At 40.4% G+C, this 19,609-nt stretch overlaps 1 protein-coding gene across 1 annotated transcript in view; it reads left to right on the top strand.

Annotated features, from left to right (window-relative positions):
- The window catches only part of LOC137265970 (attractin-like protein 1), a 39,869-nt gene extending 23,223 nt beyond the window's left edge, over nt 1–16,646 (top strand). The window contains exons 9-28 of the mRNA XM_067801457.1: nt 287–441; nt 813–897; nt 1,456–1,520; nt 2,318–2,437; nt 3,599–3,702; nt 3,988–4,120; nt 4,447–4,641; nt 5,348–5,545; nt 6,119–6,193; nt 6,733–6,798; nt 8,044–8,137; nt 8,681–8,733; nt 9,365–9,459; nt 10,096–10,165; nt 10,875–11,026; nt 11,900–11,958; nt 12,365–12,443; nt 13,408–13,536; nt 14,088–14,241; nt 15,526–16,646. Coding sequence (XP_067657558.1) covers nt 287–441; nt 813–897; nt 1,456–1,520; nt 2,318–2,437; nt 3,599–3,702; nt 3,988–4,120; nt 4,447–4,641; nt 5,348–5,545; nt 6,119–6,193; nt 6,733–6,798; nt 8,044–8,137; nt 8,681–8,733; nt 9,365–9,459; nt 10,096–10,165; nt 10,875–11,026; nt 11,900–11,958; nt 12,365–12,443; nt 13,408–13,536; nt 14,088–14,241; nt 15,526–15,614 — 2,170 coding nt within the window. The 3' untranslated portion in view covers nt 15,615–16,646. The remainder of the gene's footprint in view (nt 1–286; nt 442–812; nt 898–1,455; nt 1,521–2,317; nt 2,438–3,598; nt 3,703–3,987; nt 4,121–4,446; nt 4,642–5,347; nt 5,546–6,118; nt 6,194–6,732; nt 6,799–8,043; nt 8,138–8,680; nt 8,734–9,364; nt 9,460–10,095; nt 10,166–10,874; nt 11,027–11,899; nt 11,959–12,364; nt 12,444–13,407; nt 13,537–14,087; nt 14,242–15,525) is intronic.
- The last annotated feature ends 2,963 nt before the right edge of the window (nt 16,647–19,609 follow it).

The following is a 19,609-nucleotide window of genomic DNA, read 5'->3' as shown; positions in this document are numbered from 1 at the left end:
TATGTGATAAAATTAACTGCTCATTATTTAATTAATGTTTCACAATCCTCTAAGTATTATCATCAGCCATTGGCTGGTCAGGCTTGCTTGCATGTCATTGTATTGAAACACTCTCATGTCAGGCACTGGATTGTTTAGTCCAAGTTTGAGTATTTGCACACAGCTGTCATACAACTGCGATTTTACTCTGATGTTTTACTGGTACAAAGTTCTACAAACCTGTCTTCATACACTTGTGTTTTACTGATACAGTGACATACAGGCCTGCCTCTATATTCTTTTCCAGGACAATTCTAAGGAACAGTGGGTCACCCCGCTATCTACATTCTGCTGTTATAATGAATGGACTGATGCTGGTCTTCGGCGGTAACACCCACAACGACACCTCTGTCAGTTACGGCGCCAAGTGCTACTCCTCCGACTTCATGGCCTATGATTTGAGTGAGTATTTCTCTGTCATTGTTTTGTAACTCTTTGTGTCATATTACATGGTGTTATGATGTACTGAACAGCCAAAGAAGTGCAAGTTTTGAAAAAATAAAATCTCATAAAAGGAGGCATTTGTGTTTATGTCTTCTATTTAAAAACTTGACAAAAAAACGTAGTTGCTTTTCTTTTACTGTTCAGTATACAGTGTTATGTTACATTGTGTAACACGACATTGTGTCATGTTTTATTGTTACATTACATTGTGTCACATGACATTGTATCATGTTTGATTGTTACATTACATTGTGTCACATGACATTGTGTCATGTTTGATTGTTACATTACATTGTCATGTTTGATTGTTACATTACATTGTGTTCCAGCATGCAACACATGGCACCACCTCCCTTCGCCACAGCTGAAGGATGAGATCAGTAGATACGGTCAGAGTATGGTGGTGAAGGATGGGTGAGTTAGATGCCTGACTGAGAGGGTTCACAGGGGTTAACAAAATCCCATTGCCTGACACATGGAACAAATTGGATTTCGTTTCATATCTGCTCAAAATGTAGCTATTAAATTTCGCAATGACAATAAAGTAGGGTTAACTTTCTTTGCTCTTTATGTCTTTTTGATAAACAGTCCATTAATCGTTAACATCAAATACCATGTTGATTTATTCTTTCATACTTTCATCATCATGATTATGTCATAAAAATCAGGGCAAGTGAAACATTAGTCAGGACAAGTTACTTTCTTAAAGTCACTTGCCCAGTTACAAGTGACTTTTAAAAGAATTTTTGAGCCCCTGGTTCGAATACCAGATTGGACTCTAATAAAGTACTAAAATTGTACTTTACTGTTAAACTGTTATCCTAGATATAACATGTTACATTTGACCACTTTCTTAATGGCATTGAGCATACAAATGTACTGTTACTATGGTTACATTTTAACCTTAATTTTAATGTATTTTATGAATTTATAACATATAATGCTTGTGACCAGTGCTTGACTTTGTTTCAGTTCGGTGTATGTGTTCGGGGGATTTAGTGGTGTGATGCGGAACGATCTCATCAGGTTCAACCCAGGTACGAACTCTTGCCTTTAAACCTTGAGGGTGTATTGTCAGTGGAAAAATGCATATTTTCTGCTAGTGTACATTTGGATATTCTCAGTGGAAAACATGCATATTTTCTGCTAGTGTACATTTGGACATTGTCAGTGGAAAACATGCATATTTTCTGCTAGTGTACATTTGGACATTGTCAGTGGAAACCCATGCATATTTTCTGCTAGTGTACATTTGGACATTGTCAGTGGAAACCCATGCATATTTATTTCTAGTGTACATTTGGATATTCTCAGTGGAAAACATGCATATTTTCTGCTAGTGTACATTTGGATATTCTCAGTGGAAACCCATGCATATTAACTGCTAGTGTACATTTGGATATTGTCAGTGGAAAACCATGCATATTAACTGCTAGTGTACATTTGGATATTGTCAGTGGAAACCCATGCATATTAAGTAATTAACTGCTAGTGTACATTTGGATATTGTCACTTCACAGTCAGATCTGCATCATGTTTTGGGAAAACTTACATGCTTTTGAAGTCTGTCAACTGTAAGTGTTTATCAATACATAAGAAAGCATTAATTAATTGTGGCAAAGATACAGGTATGATTACTTTTAATTCTGATGGTGGCAGTGGTGTACCAACAGGAGCAGTTGATGGGTTATCTGATATGCCACATCAGTATGGATAGGTGCTCATGATGTCAGTCACAGGATTGTCTAGTCTGGGATGCTGAGACTGCAGAATCAAACAACATACAAAAATATCTTGCTATGAAACTGACAGTTTTATAATGTTTTCACTTCAGGTGTGTGCGATGCCTTCACAGACAATGTCAGCTGTAACAGCGTGATGTCTGGTGCGCGATGTATGTGGGAAGGTGGAGTTTGTGTTCAGAAGAACCCCACCAGCTGCGATGGTTCACAGTGTATGTTGTGCCTAACTTTCCATCCTTACTAGTTCCAGTCCAGTGGCTCTCGCATTGGCTTGTCATGCAAGACAAAATTCAGTTTCTGAATTGAGATAAATTGAGATATGTAGTAGGAAAGTGGTTCAATACTCTATGAATGCTGACATGTTTTTTTTATCAGTGTTATGTGATTGTACCTGTTCATTACTTAGTGGCATGTGTTTTTGAAAAGAACCTAGAATTTTGAGTGCGTGAGGATACGGCAAGGGATGTTGGTTGCTGATTTTAGTGACGATTACAAGTCAATCATTTACAGGCCAGTGAAGTTAGGGTGGCCTAACAAGAGCAAAGACAACGTGAAATCTTCTTGTTTAATAAACTAAGGGGTTTTATATTAGTGAAGTTTCTGAGGGTGGTGTCCTAGATCCCCCAGTACTGCCAGGTTTTCTTGTCCTAGATCCCCAGTACTGCCAGATTTACATGTCCTAGATCCCCCAGTACTGCCAGATTTACATGTCCTAGATCAACTAGTACTGCAAGGTTGACTTGTCCTAGATCCCCCCAGTGCTGCCAGATTTACATGTCCTAGATATCCCAGTACTGCCAGAATTACATGTCCTGGATATCACAGTACTGCCAGGTTTACATGTCCTGGATATCCCAGTACTGCTAGATTTGCATGTCCTAGATATCCCAGTACTGCCAGAATTACATGTCCTAGATATCCCAGTACTGCCAGAATTACATGTCCTAGATATCCCAGTACTGCCAGAATTACATGTCCTGGATATCACAGTACTGCCAGGTTTACATGTCCTAGATATCCCAGTACTGCCAGGTTTGTATGTCCTAGATCCCCCAGTGCTGCCAGATTTACATGTCCTAGATCCCCCAGGACTGCCAGGTTTACTTGTCCTAGATCCCCCAGTACTGTCAGGTTTACTTGTCCTAGATCCGCAGTACTGCCAAATTTACTAGTCCTAGATCCCCAGTACTGCCACATTTACTTGTCCTAGATCCCCCAGTACTGCCAGGTTTACTTGTCCTAGATCAACCAGTGCTGCCAGGTTTACTTGTCCTAGATCCAGTACTGCAAGTTCCTGTGCCCAGATCCCATAGAACTGTCAAGTATTCATGTCCTAGATCCCAGGACATTTATTCTTCATGTTTCTGCTTCAGCTGTGAGTATGGAGTGTGCGGTGTTCACATCGTGCCGCAGCTGCCACGACCCTGCCAACAACTGTTCCTGGTGTGATCTCAAATGTACCAAGGCTTGTGACAAGGTAAATGCAGCTAAACTGACACTCACCACATCTCTCCTGAATGTTTGAGTTTGACTCTGCTATTGAATGTTATTGATTTTTAAGTTAGATTTTGATAAGTAAAAGCCAGAGTAACCAATGCAGCATATAATCCCTTGTGTCCTCCTGGTATTGTCTTATTGATTCACTTACTCTTACATATCAGCGCTCCCAGCACACATTGTTGCACAGCAGAAAATTGTATTTGTATATATTTTATGTTTTTGTGCTGTGTGGTTTCTGTGACTGTATTTTCTTTTCCTTCAGACAAATGAGTCATGCAGTGATCCCAGGAACTATGACTGTGATCGTCTTAGCACATGTAATGCCTGCTTGGAAAACCAGGTTTGTACGTGGGACAACCAGGCATGTGTCGTCAAGACTCTGCAACAGCTTCAAGGTTTGTACTTCACTCAATCTCATGGTGAACAGTTTAATGTCTTTTGGTTAAGGAAAATGTTACAGTCTAGAGTTATCTTGAAAGACTCAGAGATTGTTAGTTGATACTGAGTGAGTGAGTTTGGTTTTATGCCACTTTTAGCAATATTCCAGCAACATCACAGCGGGGAAACCAGAAATGGGATTCACACACCATGTTAGGAATCAAATTTGGATCTTCATTATGGCAAGAAAACACTTTATCCACTAGACTACCCCACAGCCCTAGTGGATACTGCATGAGGCTGTATTGTTTCATTTGGTCATGCTGTAATATTCTTCCACCAGGCGACAAGATTGCGAAGGTCAACGGTCCCAAATGCCCGATCCCCTGCTCGGAGCGCAGATCATGCAGCAACTGCACCAAGAACAACTGCATGTGGTGCAGCAACATGCAGCAGTGTGTGGAGACCAACTCATACGTCGCCTCCTTCCCCTATGGCCAGTGCACGGAGTGGACGACGAAGGAGAACAAATGTCCCGGTCAGTACGGCTCAATGACCTTGGTGCCAAACTATATACTAATTCCATGTTTTTTGTCCTCATTGTTTCTGGATTCTGCCATAACTACACTCTTGGGCTTCAACAAAGTGATAAGTGTCTTAGAACAATGAAGTATTCAACTCTGTGGATACCATTTTCCAAAGATCTACACCAAACAGTTACTCTGTGCAATAAACAGGACATTGTATGCTTCATTCTTAACTCACCGTCTGGCAACCAGACAAATAATTTCTGAGGATTTATAGTTCTTTTCGAGGTAGTCTTAGGTTATCTGACATGAAATGTGTTTTTGAATTGAATTGAATTTCACTTACATGATGTCTGGGTATATGATGGAAATACAGCACTGGCATACAATGACAACAAATGAGATGGATGTTCAATAGACACAGTGTACTGACTGTTACCATTATCTTATTCTATTAGACTGGCCAGGTAACCCAAAGCAGGCTGGGTTAGAGTAGGTCAACAACATTGTGTTTTGAGTGATAGAGGTGACCAGGTGGATCTCATGGTTTATGGAATGTTGTCTTACTCTTAGGAAGAGTCACTGAATTGTCAGGTCCACGTATTATTTACTGTCCAACAACAGGTAGGTTGAATATTGGTGTGGTGTTAGCAAATAACTGCCCCAACAAAACTGAATGAAATTGAAACTTCATTCTGGCCATACTTGTTCCTGCAGCCACCATGTGTAGTGGTCTCAACTCCTGTGATGAGTGCCAGGCCCACCCCATGTGTGGCTGGTGCAACGATCCCAGCAACACCGGGCGTGGCAAGTGTATGGAGGGCGGACGTCAGGGACCGGTAACCAATCACACAGACCACGCTATTGATCTGGGACAGTGCCCCAGGGAGCTGTGGTTCTTTACTGACTGTCCAAGTAAGTGTTTGACTTTCCTAGAGAGTGTGTGACTGTCTGAGTGAGTCTGTTTGACTGTACGAGTGAGTGTTTGCCTGTCCAAGTAAGTGTGTTTGTCTGTCCGAGTGAGTGACTGTCAAAGAAAATGGGTTTGACTCTGCAAGTAAATGTTGGACTGTCTCAGTGAGTGTTTGAGCATCCAAGTGTGTTTGACTGTCCAAGTAAGTGTTTGACTGTTCAAGTGAGTGTTTGACTGTCCGAGTAAGTGTTTGTCAGTCCAAGTAAGTATGTTTGACTGTCCAAGTGAGTGTTTGACTAGCTGAATACAAATTTGTTTAAATGTCCAACTAAGTGCGTTTCTTTGAATATGGAAGAGAGTGGGGTTTTTTTGTGGTTAGTGTTTGTCTGTGTGGGTAAAAAGTTGGACTGTCCAACTAAGTGTAACGGACTGTTCAGATACAGGTGTTGCCTGTCCAAGTAATTGTGTTTGCCTGAATAAGTGTGTTTCACTGTTTATATTTAGAATTACCTGTTAGAGTCTGATGCATGAGCAGCATTGAAAGGCAAATGACTGGTTATATGTTCTACTTCCAGAGTGCCAGTGTAATGGCCACAGCACCTGTCTCAATGAAAGTAGCACCTGTGACGAGTGCAAGAATCTGACAACAGGTAATAACATGGGTGTATGTGATTTCCTTGTACAGTGTCACTTCTGTTAGTGAGAATCCCGTATGTTCATCACTGTATAGAAGAATGTTTCACATATGCTGCTGCAATGTTGACGGCCTGTTAACCGTGAAGATCCAGGTCAGAATTCTTCAGCAACCCATGCCTGTTGTGAAGGGTGACTAACAGGAACAGGTGGTCAGGCTTTCTAAGTTGACATTTCATCATATCTCATTTGTGTAGATGAACATTCATGGTATTGATCACTGGATTGTCTGACATGATAATTTAAACGGCACAAGCTTAGCTCTGGTATAGGGATAGATGGTGCTTGCCTCCTCCATAATATGATTGTACTAATGTTGATGATGGTGTTACAATCAAACCACTCACCAAATGCTCACCCCAACAAACCACCACCCCCTTCCCACAAGTGTCCACTTCAAGCATCACACCAGCATCATGATAGGCTTAGAACAGGTGCACCCGTTTGTTCATGTGAAGACATGGCAGGCCACTGACTTGCTGACTTGACGTTTCAGGCTTACACTGTGAGAGGTGCCAGGATGGCTACTTCGGGAACACCAAGAATGGCGGAGAGTGTAAAGGTGAGTGTGAACTGAACTTATGCTGGAATATAATGTATCCTGAACGGCAAAGAAACGTTGCTGGAGATAGCGTTGGCGTCCAGTGGCTTGTTGTCGATCTCTCGTGAACCAAGCTACTGCAGCTATGTTCTGTGCAAGTGAACAATTCCCATTCAAGCCGGCAATATATGCCTGAATGCATTCATGATGCACATGAATCTTGATTTCAGTGTTGTGTTTGTGCAAAATCTTCCCTTTCCACAAACAAAAAAGTGTCGAACCTCAAACTCAAGCAATACGACCACGATTCATGTCTTCCTCAAGCTTCATCTTGGTGTGTATTTTTGAAAAAATAGGTTCAAATACTCCATCGATACTTAATAAATATCGTTTTCAGTATTACAGCATTTCAATTTACTGCCTTACAGCATATTTGTAGATTGATATTCAACTATGGCCTGATGTTATGCTTCCATATTTGGTTCTTGGTTATTACTATTTAAGTCACAGTCAAATACAGGGAATCACTGTGAAAGCTCCAGGCTGGACAATTTCTGCATGAACTTTGGTTCACCAAGGGACATAACTCTGTACCCAATGAGAGTATAAACAGATGACATGACATCAGAACACATCATGGTAATTCCAAGTTGTGTCAAGGTTGTACCGTAAGTTAACTGCAGTTGTTTTTCTGAGAAATAAGTAGGAAATATCTGTTTTTCCTGCTCACAGCTGGCGATACGAGCTCTCACAGACGTCATGGACACACATGATGTCATCTATAATTAGCTGCGACATATTAGGAGCTGTTGTATCAATGGGACACTTTTGCAGACAATAAAATCAATGGATGTGAACTGGCCAGTCAGTAGTAAGCAGGATAGTGCTCGGTGGGAAGAAAAAATATAATAGCACAGGGATCCTTGCACACATCCATGAAAATCCGGGTGACAATTGATCTTCAGTAACTCATGCTTGTTGTAAGAGGTGACTATCAGGACCGGATGGTCAGGTTCGCTGTTTTGGTTGACACATGACATGTTGTCCCAGTTGCGTAGATGGATGCTCATGCTGTTGATCACTGGATTGTCTGATCCAGATTCAATTATTTACAAACCACTGCCATACTGCTAGAATATTGCTGAGAGTAGCATAAACCTAAACTCACTCACTTTGCACGTGTGGGTTATAATGTACAGGAAACATGGCAGTTGTATATCCTCTGACAAATGTCTTGGTAAACCTGCTATTTGTGTCCCCTGGCAGCCTGTGAGTGCAATGGCCAGGCAGACAGCTGCTCCCCTAGCTCCGGTGCCTGCTACTGTCGGACGAAGGGTGTGACCGGGGAGAAGTGTGACAGGTAGGTGATCATTCCTCATCTTCACAGTCCGATTGGTCAACTGACCAGTCAATCAGGATGTGGCCCACATTTTCTTATGTGTTTCACAACAAGTATTGTTTCATTATCTAATCAAATTGCATAATATTTAGATTATTCTATATTATCCCATGAAGATCCAGGTCAGAATATTTTGGTGTTTAGTAACCCATGCTTGTCATAAGAGGTGACTTAACGGGATTGGATGGTCAGGCTTGCTGTCTCAGTTGACACATGTTGACATGCATCCCAGTTGCGCGGATTGATCTTCAAACTGTTGATCACTGGTTAGGCTAGTCAAGATTCAGTTACTTACAGATTGTCGCCATATAGCTTTAATAAGGCTGAAGGCAACTTTAAACAACTATCAATCAATCAGTTCAGTACATCTGGACCAAGATCCAACATGGACAATAGACTTCTCCATAATGTGGAGATAATGTGTAAGATGATATGTACTTGTGACATGCAAGGGATAGATGAGTATTGTGCCAGATATGTGACTCTAGTTGTATGTGTTGACAGCTGTGACGACACCCACAAGTACTACGGCGACCCAAAGTCAGGCACCTGTTACTGTAAGTATGCAAGTGCTAACAAACCCGTCTGGCTAACTATTATCTGGCATTTGTCAAATTCAAGCCAGAGTATGTCAGTGAATTGTTATATTTGTTACAGAATGTTTTCATGGAAAAGGTAAAGGTGTCACACTTGTAACTTATGATTATCAGTGTAGGAATTTTGAAGTCCGTGCTTTTTTGAAGAGACAAAAGATTTGTTTACTGGCAAACAAGAATAAGTTGTGCACCAACCTGACAATTGACACTTATCAGCATATATGACAGCTGCCCATTGGTGTTTGCCATTGTCAGCAAAGGGGCCTCAGGTTGTCCACGATCAAGTGTTGTGCGATGGGTGAAGCATGTGGCCTCTGACATGAGAGTCTCATGAGCGTGTGCAGCTATGTGTGGATCAATTTCATCGTCATGCACTGCACATGCACTAACCTACGTTTGCTCTCCCATTCACAAACCAATGGTTGCTCATTGCTGTGCACTGTCAACTTCTCATAAACACTTTCTCTGCACTGGCCCAACTTATCCTTGTTTGACGGTAGATTTGTCAGGATCATTTTGGTAATTCAAGGAAACAAACTGCTGAGCAGACTGTTTGTGGTCACTGTGTATAAGGTAAACTGTTGACTTCCAGACCAGCTCGTGACGGACTACCAGTTCACCTTCAACCTGTCCAAGCCAGATGACAAGAACTACACTCACATCAACTTCATGAACATCCCCAAGTCTGTGAGTCACCTTTCGCACACCCACTAGCCTCGGCTTAATGTATGAAGCATGCCAAGCACATTCTGCCGTTTATTATGTTGAGTTATGTCCCTTTGCCATCAAGGATCCACTGATTGTTGGTTCATATCTTAGATTCACCCATATTATATTACACACCATGGTCGGGTCCAGTGGGGTAGCTTTGTGGTTAAAGCGTCCTACTCATGCTGAAGACCGGAGTTCAATTCCCCATATGGGTACAATGTGTGAAACCCATTTCTGGTGTCCCCCACTGTGATACTGCTGGAATACTGTGTAAAACTAAACTCATTCACTCCATAGTCAACACATTGCCGAGGGTTCCAAGACCTGCATCTCATCACCAATTGAAGTGTTCTCAAAAGATATGACTATCAAGGCCAAACATTTTTCAATCCCTCTGCGTGAACTATGCAATGCAAATCCGATAACATGGAACAAAAGATTCAAATCCTTTTTACATCACCTCCAATCTCAGCATTGCGACTGAATTCAATACTGGACAGTTATCCTACTGCAGCAGGCTGAGGTGAAAATTTTGTATAAGGTTTGGGACATAATGTTACTGATAGCCTTTGAAGGCAAGCTTTCTACAATCCATGTGTATTGCTGTTGCAGAGCGACAAGGACGTGGACTTCACACTGAACTGCTCTGGAGATGCCCTGCTCAACATTACCTTTAAGTCCAGTAAGTTCTACTCTGTAGTAAAGGTTGTCATACATAGGTAACTCTGAGACCCATGTAGAACTGGTCTCAGTGGGATTACAGGTGAAAGACGGGTCTCCAGGTGTGTGGTCTTATGTTAGCCCTGGCTAGCTATTCTCAAAATGTTCGTAGCCCTACCAACTTCTTCAGCCCATTCGTAACACAATGGCTACAATCAAAGTTAATCATTCTTAGGGCTACGAACATTTCGAGATTAAGAGCTATGGTCACAAATCAGTTGAAATCAGGCATCATTGGGCACGAAGAGTCCTTAGATTGGTGACTGTGTTTGGTAGTTTCACTCTTGAAATGTTTCTAGATTTTCAGTCCAGTCTCACTATGAAACACATTGTGATACATGTGGTCTCACCTTAAGCATGAGAACTTGTTCAAAATTGCCTCTATTCATCTGCCATTGTATGGGTACATGGTAGAATAAGATGCTCTAATGACCATAACTATAAGGCAGCTTCAGTTAACTGGGTGATCTATATAATGTCTACATCTTGTGCAGAATTTGAACTTACCAGATGGCTGGATTTTTCAAAAAGATGCAATAAAGGTACTTTATGTTACCCTTCCTGTTGCTGTGTTAGGTCACTGACACATGAATATAGATAATGATATATTTCAACCTGTTGGTTTTAGCTAAAAAGTCACCTAGAATATGACAACATTTACCCTGTTGCAGAGTCTATCCCAGAAGGGCGGACTATTGTGTATCAGCGAGAGTGCACATACTACCGCAGCAAGTTTGAACACAAGGATTACCCATTCGCAGGCGAGGAAAACACGACATTCCTGGTGTACGTGTACGACTTCAAGACACCATTCCTGCTCCAGGTACTGTCCTCGCTTGCTTGTCTTGTTATGCACATCTGAACACCTAGACAATAAGATTCTGATGACTTGTATTATATGAAATCATGGAATAAATTACTGTCATTTGTGTTATAGGAGTGTAAATATTATTTTGAGTATTTGCTGTAAAGCAACAATGAAATTGCACATGAAATTCGGCATAGGTTTTGCAGTTCATGGTTGAAAAGATATTGATGTTTATAATTAGTATTATGATCGTTTTTGTTACCTGTTGTATTTGGCTGGGTAACCTGCTGGTGAAATAGTCTAAGTGAACTTAAAATTTGGAATTGTTCGGATAAAACCATTTTCGAGACAAAAGTTCGAAAGGTATTTGCGAATGTCCACTTTAGCGATTTGGTAAGCTGAGTTGTGATTGGTCAATCTCAAACCTCCTACTAGGGTTGGTTTGAAACCATAGAGGAGTGTAACGAATCATACTGAGAGTTTATGTAGACTGGATGGTGAAAGTATCTGCTTGTCACCTGAACACCTGTGTTCAATTGCCTCTCATGGAAATGTGTGACTTTTGTAAGTGGCTGTATGTATACGAAAGTCTGAAGTCTTACTGACTGTTAACCACGCTAACCATGACGGTCATAATGATGTAATAGATCTGGATGTGGGCCTTGTGTATTGCCAACGACACTGCACTGGCCTGGATCAGCAGCTGTATGATTGGGCAAGACCACACCAGCCTGTGGACACGATGTAGACTCCATATTAGATGTAACTGTAGCTGACGTGTGTTCAAGGTGGTGGTTTTGGTGTGAGATGAGTTCGACCAGAAGTGAGATCTTTTTGTGCCTATTGTCATAAGGGCACAGCATAATTAATTTCCTCTCCATGTTTCAGATCTCCTTTTCTCAGTTCCCCAAGATCGACTTAGTCCACTTCTTTGTCACATTCTTCAGGTACGTCTCCATCATACACTAGGACACAAGGTGGTGTTTGTAATTATTGTGTAAGATGTGATGTATGTTAGGCAAGTGTGTCATTGGGTAAGAGCTTTGAAGTTTCTCAGAACAGTGCTTTTGATTTCACTTTTGGTTTGAGAACCGAAAGAAGGATAAGATTAACAGTCAGCCTTCAGGCCCTCTTTCCCATCTTCCTGTGTTGAGTCAGTGGGACAAGCCTGGTGGTTAAGTTGGTCGCTCGTCACGCTGAAGACCAGGGTTCAGTTCCCCAGATGGGTTCAATGTGTGAAGCCCGTTTCTGGGTTCCCTCGCTGTGATATTGCAGGAACATTTCTAAAAGCAGCGTAGAACCGTACTCACTCATCACTCCTCCTGTCTCACATTGCACTGCCATGTGTTTCAGTTGCTTCCTGTCCCTGTTGCTTATCGCTGCGGCGCTGTGGAAGATCAAACATAAATATGACAGCTACAGACGACGACAGGTGAACATTCTTCTATTGTGGCAGTACTAAATTATGTCTGTCTTGAAGATACAAATCACAGTGTATCTCTCTAAAAATACATAATGCATGTCTCTCAATAATAATAACTATCAGTCGTCAAGGAAGCTACTGTATAATTTATTCCAATCTATGTATTTAGATTACAATGTTAAGTTAAATAGTTCAAATGAATTAATACAGTGTTGCATTAAATCCACTCTCTCGCCGGATGAACCTGATGGAGCACCTGAGCAAACCTGATAGAGTTATGCCCCTTAGAGAGCTGTGCTCGAATATCCTTCACATAACTTGTGATTGAGACCAGTTCAGAAAACACAGACAACACCACGAGTGACAATTTTCGATGTGCAGAGCAATCATTTACATTCCCTATGTGGCAAGTGTTTCTGTTTGGAAGCCATTAATTTTGAAGTTTTAATCATCAATTTCAGGCAGGTCGTAAGGGATGATAGTCATTTATCGCATCAATAGGAAGAAAAAGTAAGAGCATGTGCCCCCAATGTTTGAAATAAAAGCCAAAATATTGTTGAGAAAACATGACGTCCCTTCAAATCAACATATCTAAACACATTAACAACCCTTGTATACAGGGTCCAGTTATCCAAGGATAACTTAAATAATGTTCTAGGTGACGTTAAACCTCGCACACTCACTTCTGTCATAAATGAAAAATGCATCTTGTGGATTACAGCTTCTTGTTTAATTACGGTACGCGATTTTTCAGTGTAGATTCTTTCATCTTTGCCAAGCTAAAAGTGACTACAACCAAATGGTGAGGAGCTTATATACATGATATGTTGCGACAAACAGCAGATTAACATCAACAACAGCATGTCATAGAATAACAAATGGAGAGACCAGTAGGCAACTGGAAACAACAGTTGTACATTTCATGTATGACTCACCAACTTCTAGAATGATGATCAGTGTTCTGTGTTTTCAGCAAATGATAGTGGAGATGCAGCAGATGGCCAGTCGCCCGTTCGCCACCGTCACCGTGGACGTCGACCGCAAGACAGACACAGATAAGAAAGATCATAAGGAGGTGATGGAGCCACGGAAGAGGAAGCGGGTGAGTTGTGCCATGATGCATTCTGGGAGTTGATGACTAGCACATGAGTTTTTGTTTGGTAGCATTGCAATTTTCTTACTTTTTTCACCTGATATTAATGACATTGAACATGAAGTATTAAATTAATAACAAAATACCTCATATTCAAGACACTTGGACATTTTATGTATGCTACATAAGGAATGATGGACACGTGAATAGATTCCATCTTGGATAATGATACCATGAAGTACTTCAGATATGAGTACATGCTGTTCATTCTAAGGGTGTGGTAGTGATGATGATATGATGATGGTGATGACAATACGATGATGGTGATGATGGTGATGACGATATGAAGGTTATGATGATATGATGGTAGTTATGATGATGTGGTGGCGATGATGGTGATGGTGATGATATTATGGTGGTGATGACGATATGATGGTGATGGTGGTGATGATATGAAGGTGGTGATGATGATGTGGTGGTGATGATGTGAGGATGATATGACGGTGGTGGTGATGATTATGATTTGTCTATTTTGTACCATGTTTGTGTGCTGTATGCAGGGCGGTACCAAACCAGCAACTGTAGCCCTTGAACCTCTTCACAATGCCAAGGCAGCCATCTTGACAGTCATCATCCAGCTGCCCACAGGTTGTGAAGAATATGCCCCTAGTGGTCAATCCGGGATAGCAATGGGCAGCACTTTAATATCATATGGTGAGTGTTGGTGCTGGGCTACTGTAGGATGAAATAATGTTCTTGTGACATTAAATGTGAATTCATTTATTTAAGTCACTTGTTGGTGGACGATTTGTTTATGTCATATTGAGTTGTGAACATACCTCAGACAACAGGGTCAAATCCTTCCACAACATTATTTTATTATATTTTTTTATTATTATGGGATATTTATATAGCACACATATACAAGCAACTAGTGCTCGCTCGAGGTACTAGTATTTGTTTCCCTCGATGTCAGTCAAAACGTCACATCGTATTATCAATCTCAACTCCATAGGGAGTACACAACTCTTCCTAGCACAAGGCACACCAAGTTAATTGTAGCTCTCTTATCATTACAAGTTACCAGTTCACAGCTGGGTGAACTGGGACACATAGCGCCAGTACTTTGTCCAACTTTACTGCACGTTGCTGTACCCGCAACTAGATGTCATATACCACCAGATTTGTGGGTTGTTTAATGTGCACAGGGCTGTGTACTGTACACTAGGGGTTGTGACAACGTGGAAAGAGGTTTTTACGACCCGTGAAGGTTCCAGGTAGAATAGGCCTTCAGCAACCCATGCTTGCCATAAAAGGCAACTATGCTTGTCTTAAGATGCGACTAACGGGATCGGGTGGTCAGGCTTACTGACTTGGTTGAAACTTCATTGGTTACCAAATGCGCAGATCGATGCTCATGCTGTTTGATCACTGGATTGTCTGGCCCAGACTCCATTATTTACACACCGCTACCATATATACCTGGAATATTGCGGAGTGCAGCAAAAAAGTAAACTCGCTCACTCACTCACTCCAAGGTTTTTACACCAGGTCTCTATGTGCCTTTGTTTGTCTACCCCCAAGCCTGTCAGTTAGTTTCACATGAGGAGAAACATGATGTCTGCATCACTTTTCCCCTGACCTGACGTTTTATGATATTACTGGAACACTTTTCAAAATATTTAAAGCCAACATACACTCAGCCATATGTCACCTGTCACTTTTTTCCCTATAACCCCATACAGTATGTTTCTGAATTACATCTGTTGATTTTGTTTTTTATTTTGAGTTTTGAAATGATAAATCTGTAAATCAGAGGATAACCTTTCTCCAGCAAAAACATTGTGCAGTCTTATAAGTTGAATAGTTTTCCAGGCAATATTTAACACAACTCTGATTTACTGTGTATATCTTCACACTTGTAACCTTCCCTGTCCACGTACTCTAACTATCTCCCCTCCCCATGCAGAGAATAACACCAAGGTGTTGTGGTTACAGGTAATACAAGAAAACAGAGTGTTGAGCACATAAGAGGGGACCGATCCCGTCAGCGTAAGCATCATCCAGCACCTGCCCCGGATGCTTAAAGTCACAGAAGGCCTGTCTGCAGGAGCACTCTCCACAGGAGCTCCCTGTCTCTACACAGGAGCTCCCTGTCTCTACACAGGAACTCTCTCTATACAGGAACTCCCTCTCTCTACACAGGAGCTCCCTGTCTAAGACACAAATTCTTACCATGTAGTGTTGATAAGAAACCAGAATTATATATTTCAATCTGAATGATATCGGTTACAGAACCACTCCACTGTAAGGTTTAATAATACCCCAAATACTAGCCAAGTTCTGTTCCTCCTAGGTCAGCTGGCTGGAATATGCTTACCGCAGCATGTACACGTTGTATCTGCCCATGCGTGACAAAAACCTATATTACATGAAGAGGTATTGATTGTCCATCTCAAATATTGGCAGTCATATATTCACAAAACCTAGAATGATGGCGCTGCCAGAATACGCCTTTACTGTACATATCATATGATAAGATATGTTCCTTAGTGATCATTATCACTGGACTAGCGCAGTCCACACTCTGTTATTTACAGACCACCGCCATATGTCTGGAATATTCCAAGTCCAGCATTAAGCAACTAACCAACCATCCTTAGTAATGTACAGATGTAGGTGCTGGCACTTGTTTTGTGGGTGTGTGTCACTGTTGTAGGTTACAGTTATCACAGGATTAACATGTACTCGTGTTGTAATTACCCTGATAACCCAGAAGACATTGTTTCTGGTGAATATGATTAGACAGATGAATGTCCAGATTTTTCAGTGGCTGTAACTGAGTGGTGGTCCCTGCTGCTCAAAGTGATCTTAATCTGAGCTATGATCATTTCACCAGAATGTGAATGTGATTATATCGGCAGTTGGTGGAACAGACACATTCTGGAAAATAAAGGTTTCAGTAAAATGTGTCTGTGTTGACACATCCATACCTAGCATTAGTTTTAGGAGTTCATCTCTTTCCAGTGATTTATGATTTGGAGAGGTGTTTCAAATTGTTCCATGGTATGTACATATTTTGTGGTGGAGAGTCCTGCATAGAGAGGCCTTTGTATGATGTTGTCCATGTTTATACTACTAATATATATATATATATATATATATATATATATATATATATATATATATATATATATATATATATATATATATATATATATATATATATATATATATATATATACATGAATGTACAAGTAATGTAAATAGCTCCCTGTTGGACCTAGGTCCTGCAGTCTGTGGGGTGGGAGTAGGCAGCTACACCCATACCAGCATCAGTTTGTCGTCACAAGCCGCAACACTACCAATGTCATCTACCACCAAAGCAGTCAGTACTTCCTTACTTTAACACAGATGAGAGATAAAGACGCCAGACCTTATTGTGAGAGAGACATCACATCAAGATGTACAATTTGTCATTCCGCGTGAAGAAATGAGCTAGTTGAACCATTTTACCGTTTTTTATAATGAAGGTGTTCACATAGCTCAGTGGACATGTGATTTCAGGTATCACATAGTTCTGGGTTCTAATCCTGTAGTAATGTATGTTGTCTGGTACTCCAAATGTTATCGTGATCTCAGATGCTGATAGGGTTGAATTACTGCCTAGTCTCCCTCCAGATAAACAACCCTCACACAGGACTGAATGAGAACCATGTGTGAGGACTGTCTCAACTCCGACCCCTCTGCAAGTGAAGGTTTTTCCAGTGCAGGTGTTTGAATTAACATATTATATGATACTTGGTTGAAACTACCACCAAACTCAAAAACTCATTTCAAGAATAAAACAGACATGATGAAAACATAGTCGTTTCTGGTGATGAATAAAGCTTCATTTGCAGGGTAGAGGGGTTGTGACAAACCTGATGGTACGCCAACACAAATCTGTGATCATTATTGTGAATATGTCAGATGTACAGTTGAAATCACTTGCATGTATATAACTCTCCATTGTCATCTTCACCCTAAGCATGGCTATTTCATTAGGCATCGTTATGTTTATTCAGTAGCTACTTAAGTCATCTTGATCCGTGCATGCAGTTTGTTTCTCATCACCGTAGAGAACAGCATGTTATTAGGATTCATTTCCCATGTATGTAAATGTAAAGGACAAGCATTCTGGCAAGAAAACTGAATTGTAATATTTCATAATGATATAACCCCAGTCTAAGTAGATCAGTGTTTTCTGAATAGGAGTTTCATATAAATGATTGCTTAATTTTATGAAACAAAATTTTGAACTTTTTGGTCATCCTGTTGAAGTATTGTGTTACAGGTACAACATCTTATTATTGATAACATACACAGTAGTCATTGGGATTGCATGTCATTAAACAATTGTTCCTACAATGAAACCTCTTTAATCAGGACCCCTGTGTTTCAGGTATGGTTCTATATTTCCCAGATCACCAAATCATTGTTACGAACCATTTTTTGTATATATGTAGACCTGCCCAAAATATTTCCAGATTGTCAAGGTTTCATGAGGACGTGATCACAATCATCATCACAACGAATTACACAGTAATGTATCATCTCATGTATCCGTTTGTAATATGGGGTCTGTAGTTTTTGTTGCGAACCTAGGAAATAACCATATGCATTTGCTAATACTTGTACTCTTCAGATTTGAGCAGTTGGGTCCAAGAGCTGGTGAGGTAGCCTAGTGCTTCATGTGCTTTAGTACAGCGGGTAAGCCCATTTCTGGTGTCCTCCGTTGTGATATTGCTGGAATGTTGCTGAAAGCTGCAATAAACTATACTCACTCCAACAGCTGGTCTTGTAGCAGCTGGAAGTGGTTCCTCTTGAGACTGACTTGGAAACTGACATTATTTTGCCAGTTGAGGTCAGAGCAATTTTATTTCTTGTTTTACAGATCCTCCTTCTGTATTTTTTCAAGAATTAGAAAAAAAAGTAAAGTGAATTTTTCCCGCTCAATAAACTGACAATAAACTTCATAAATTTTCGAAAGAAAAATAGTTTGAGTGGTTAGATGGAATATTACTTTGGTGATTATATTTCTATTTTTTTTTCCTTTCCTGCCTTTGGGTTTTCTGAGGACAAAAATCCATAAACACGAAATAAAACTGGTCTGGCCTAAACTCATATTTCCGAGTCATCTATGAGTAAAGACTGACATTATAAAAATTCTGCTGAAAATGGTAATGTCTTGTTAAAGAGGTTTGTGTAGCTCTTGGACATGAATTGGTTCACCTCACACTTTGTATCATAAATAACATACATGTAGTAGAAGCAGATACTGTGTATCACATCCATTTGCCATAGTCGCCGTATTAGGTGCTCTCATAACCACACTTTCAACTTCAGGACTAGTCTACAAAGAATCTTCATTGAGCAAAATTAGATAATTAAGATGGTCTTCAAGTGCATATAAATGTTTTTTATTTCAAAAACGGTAATCCAGACTGGCTGTAAAACAGCCTTGTGACAATTTATGAAAATGTTGTAGTTTCATCTGCTTTTAACCACATTTGTTTCAAAAAGCTACCCCTTTGTTAATTTTGCCAGAGAGCTTTTCCACAAAGTGACTTCATATAAGTTTAAGTTTCTTCCTTTGCAAAAATCATCATGCAAAATCAGTTATTACTCTCTTAGATTAACAAGAACTTACGATCATGTTTGCAACAAGGCCATTGTAACTACCACAGTTAAACACAGACTTACAACAGTGTCAGTGCAAAGATAGTTTGCACTTGTTGCAATGAATATGTTGCTCAAATAGCCATCTCTGTGGACACATACCAGTGGACTGTGTTTATTCTTCCTCGTTGATGATGCCAAAATGTGTTAAGTAATTATTCAGTGCTTTGTTGGTATTCTTAGTGAAGATTGTCACTCTTTTAGTACCTGTGATAATATTGGATTCCTAATACTGCAAGTATCTCATTCTTTGAATCTTTTGGAAATCAGTGTCTGTGGATATATTATGTTACCATGGTAATCAGCATGTTTCAGCTTATACACTGTGAAACAATATGGAACAGCATGAATATTTATCAGT

The sequence above is a fragment of the Haliotis asinina genome, chromosome 15 (genome assembly GCF_037392515.1).
Source record: "Haliotis asinina isolate JCU_RB_2024 chromosome 15, JCU_Hal_asi_v2, whole genome shotgun sequence".
NCBI classification, from domain to species: Eukaryota; Metazoa; Mollusca; class Gastropoda; order Lepetellida; family Haliotidae; genus Haliotis; species Haliotis asinina.
This window is presented reverse-complemented; position numbering and strand designations above follow the sequence as displayed.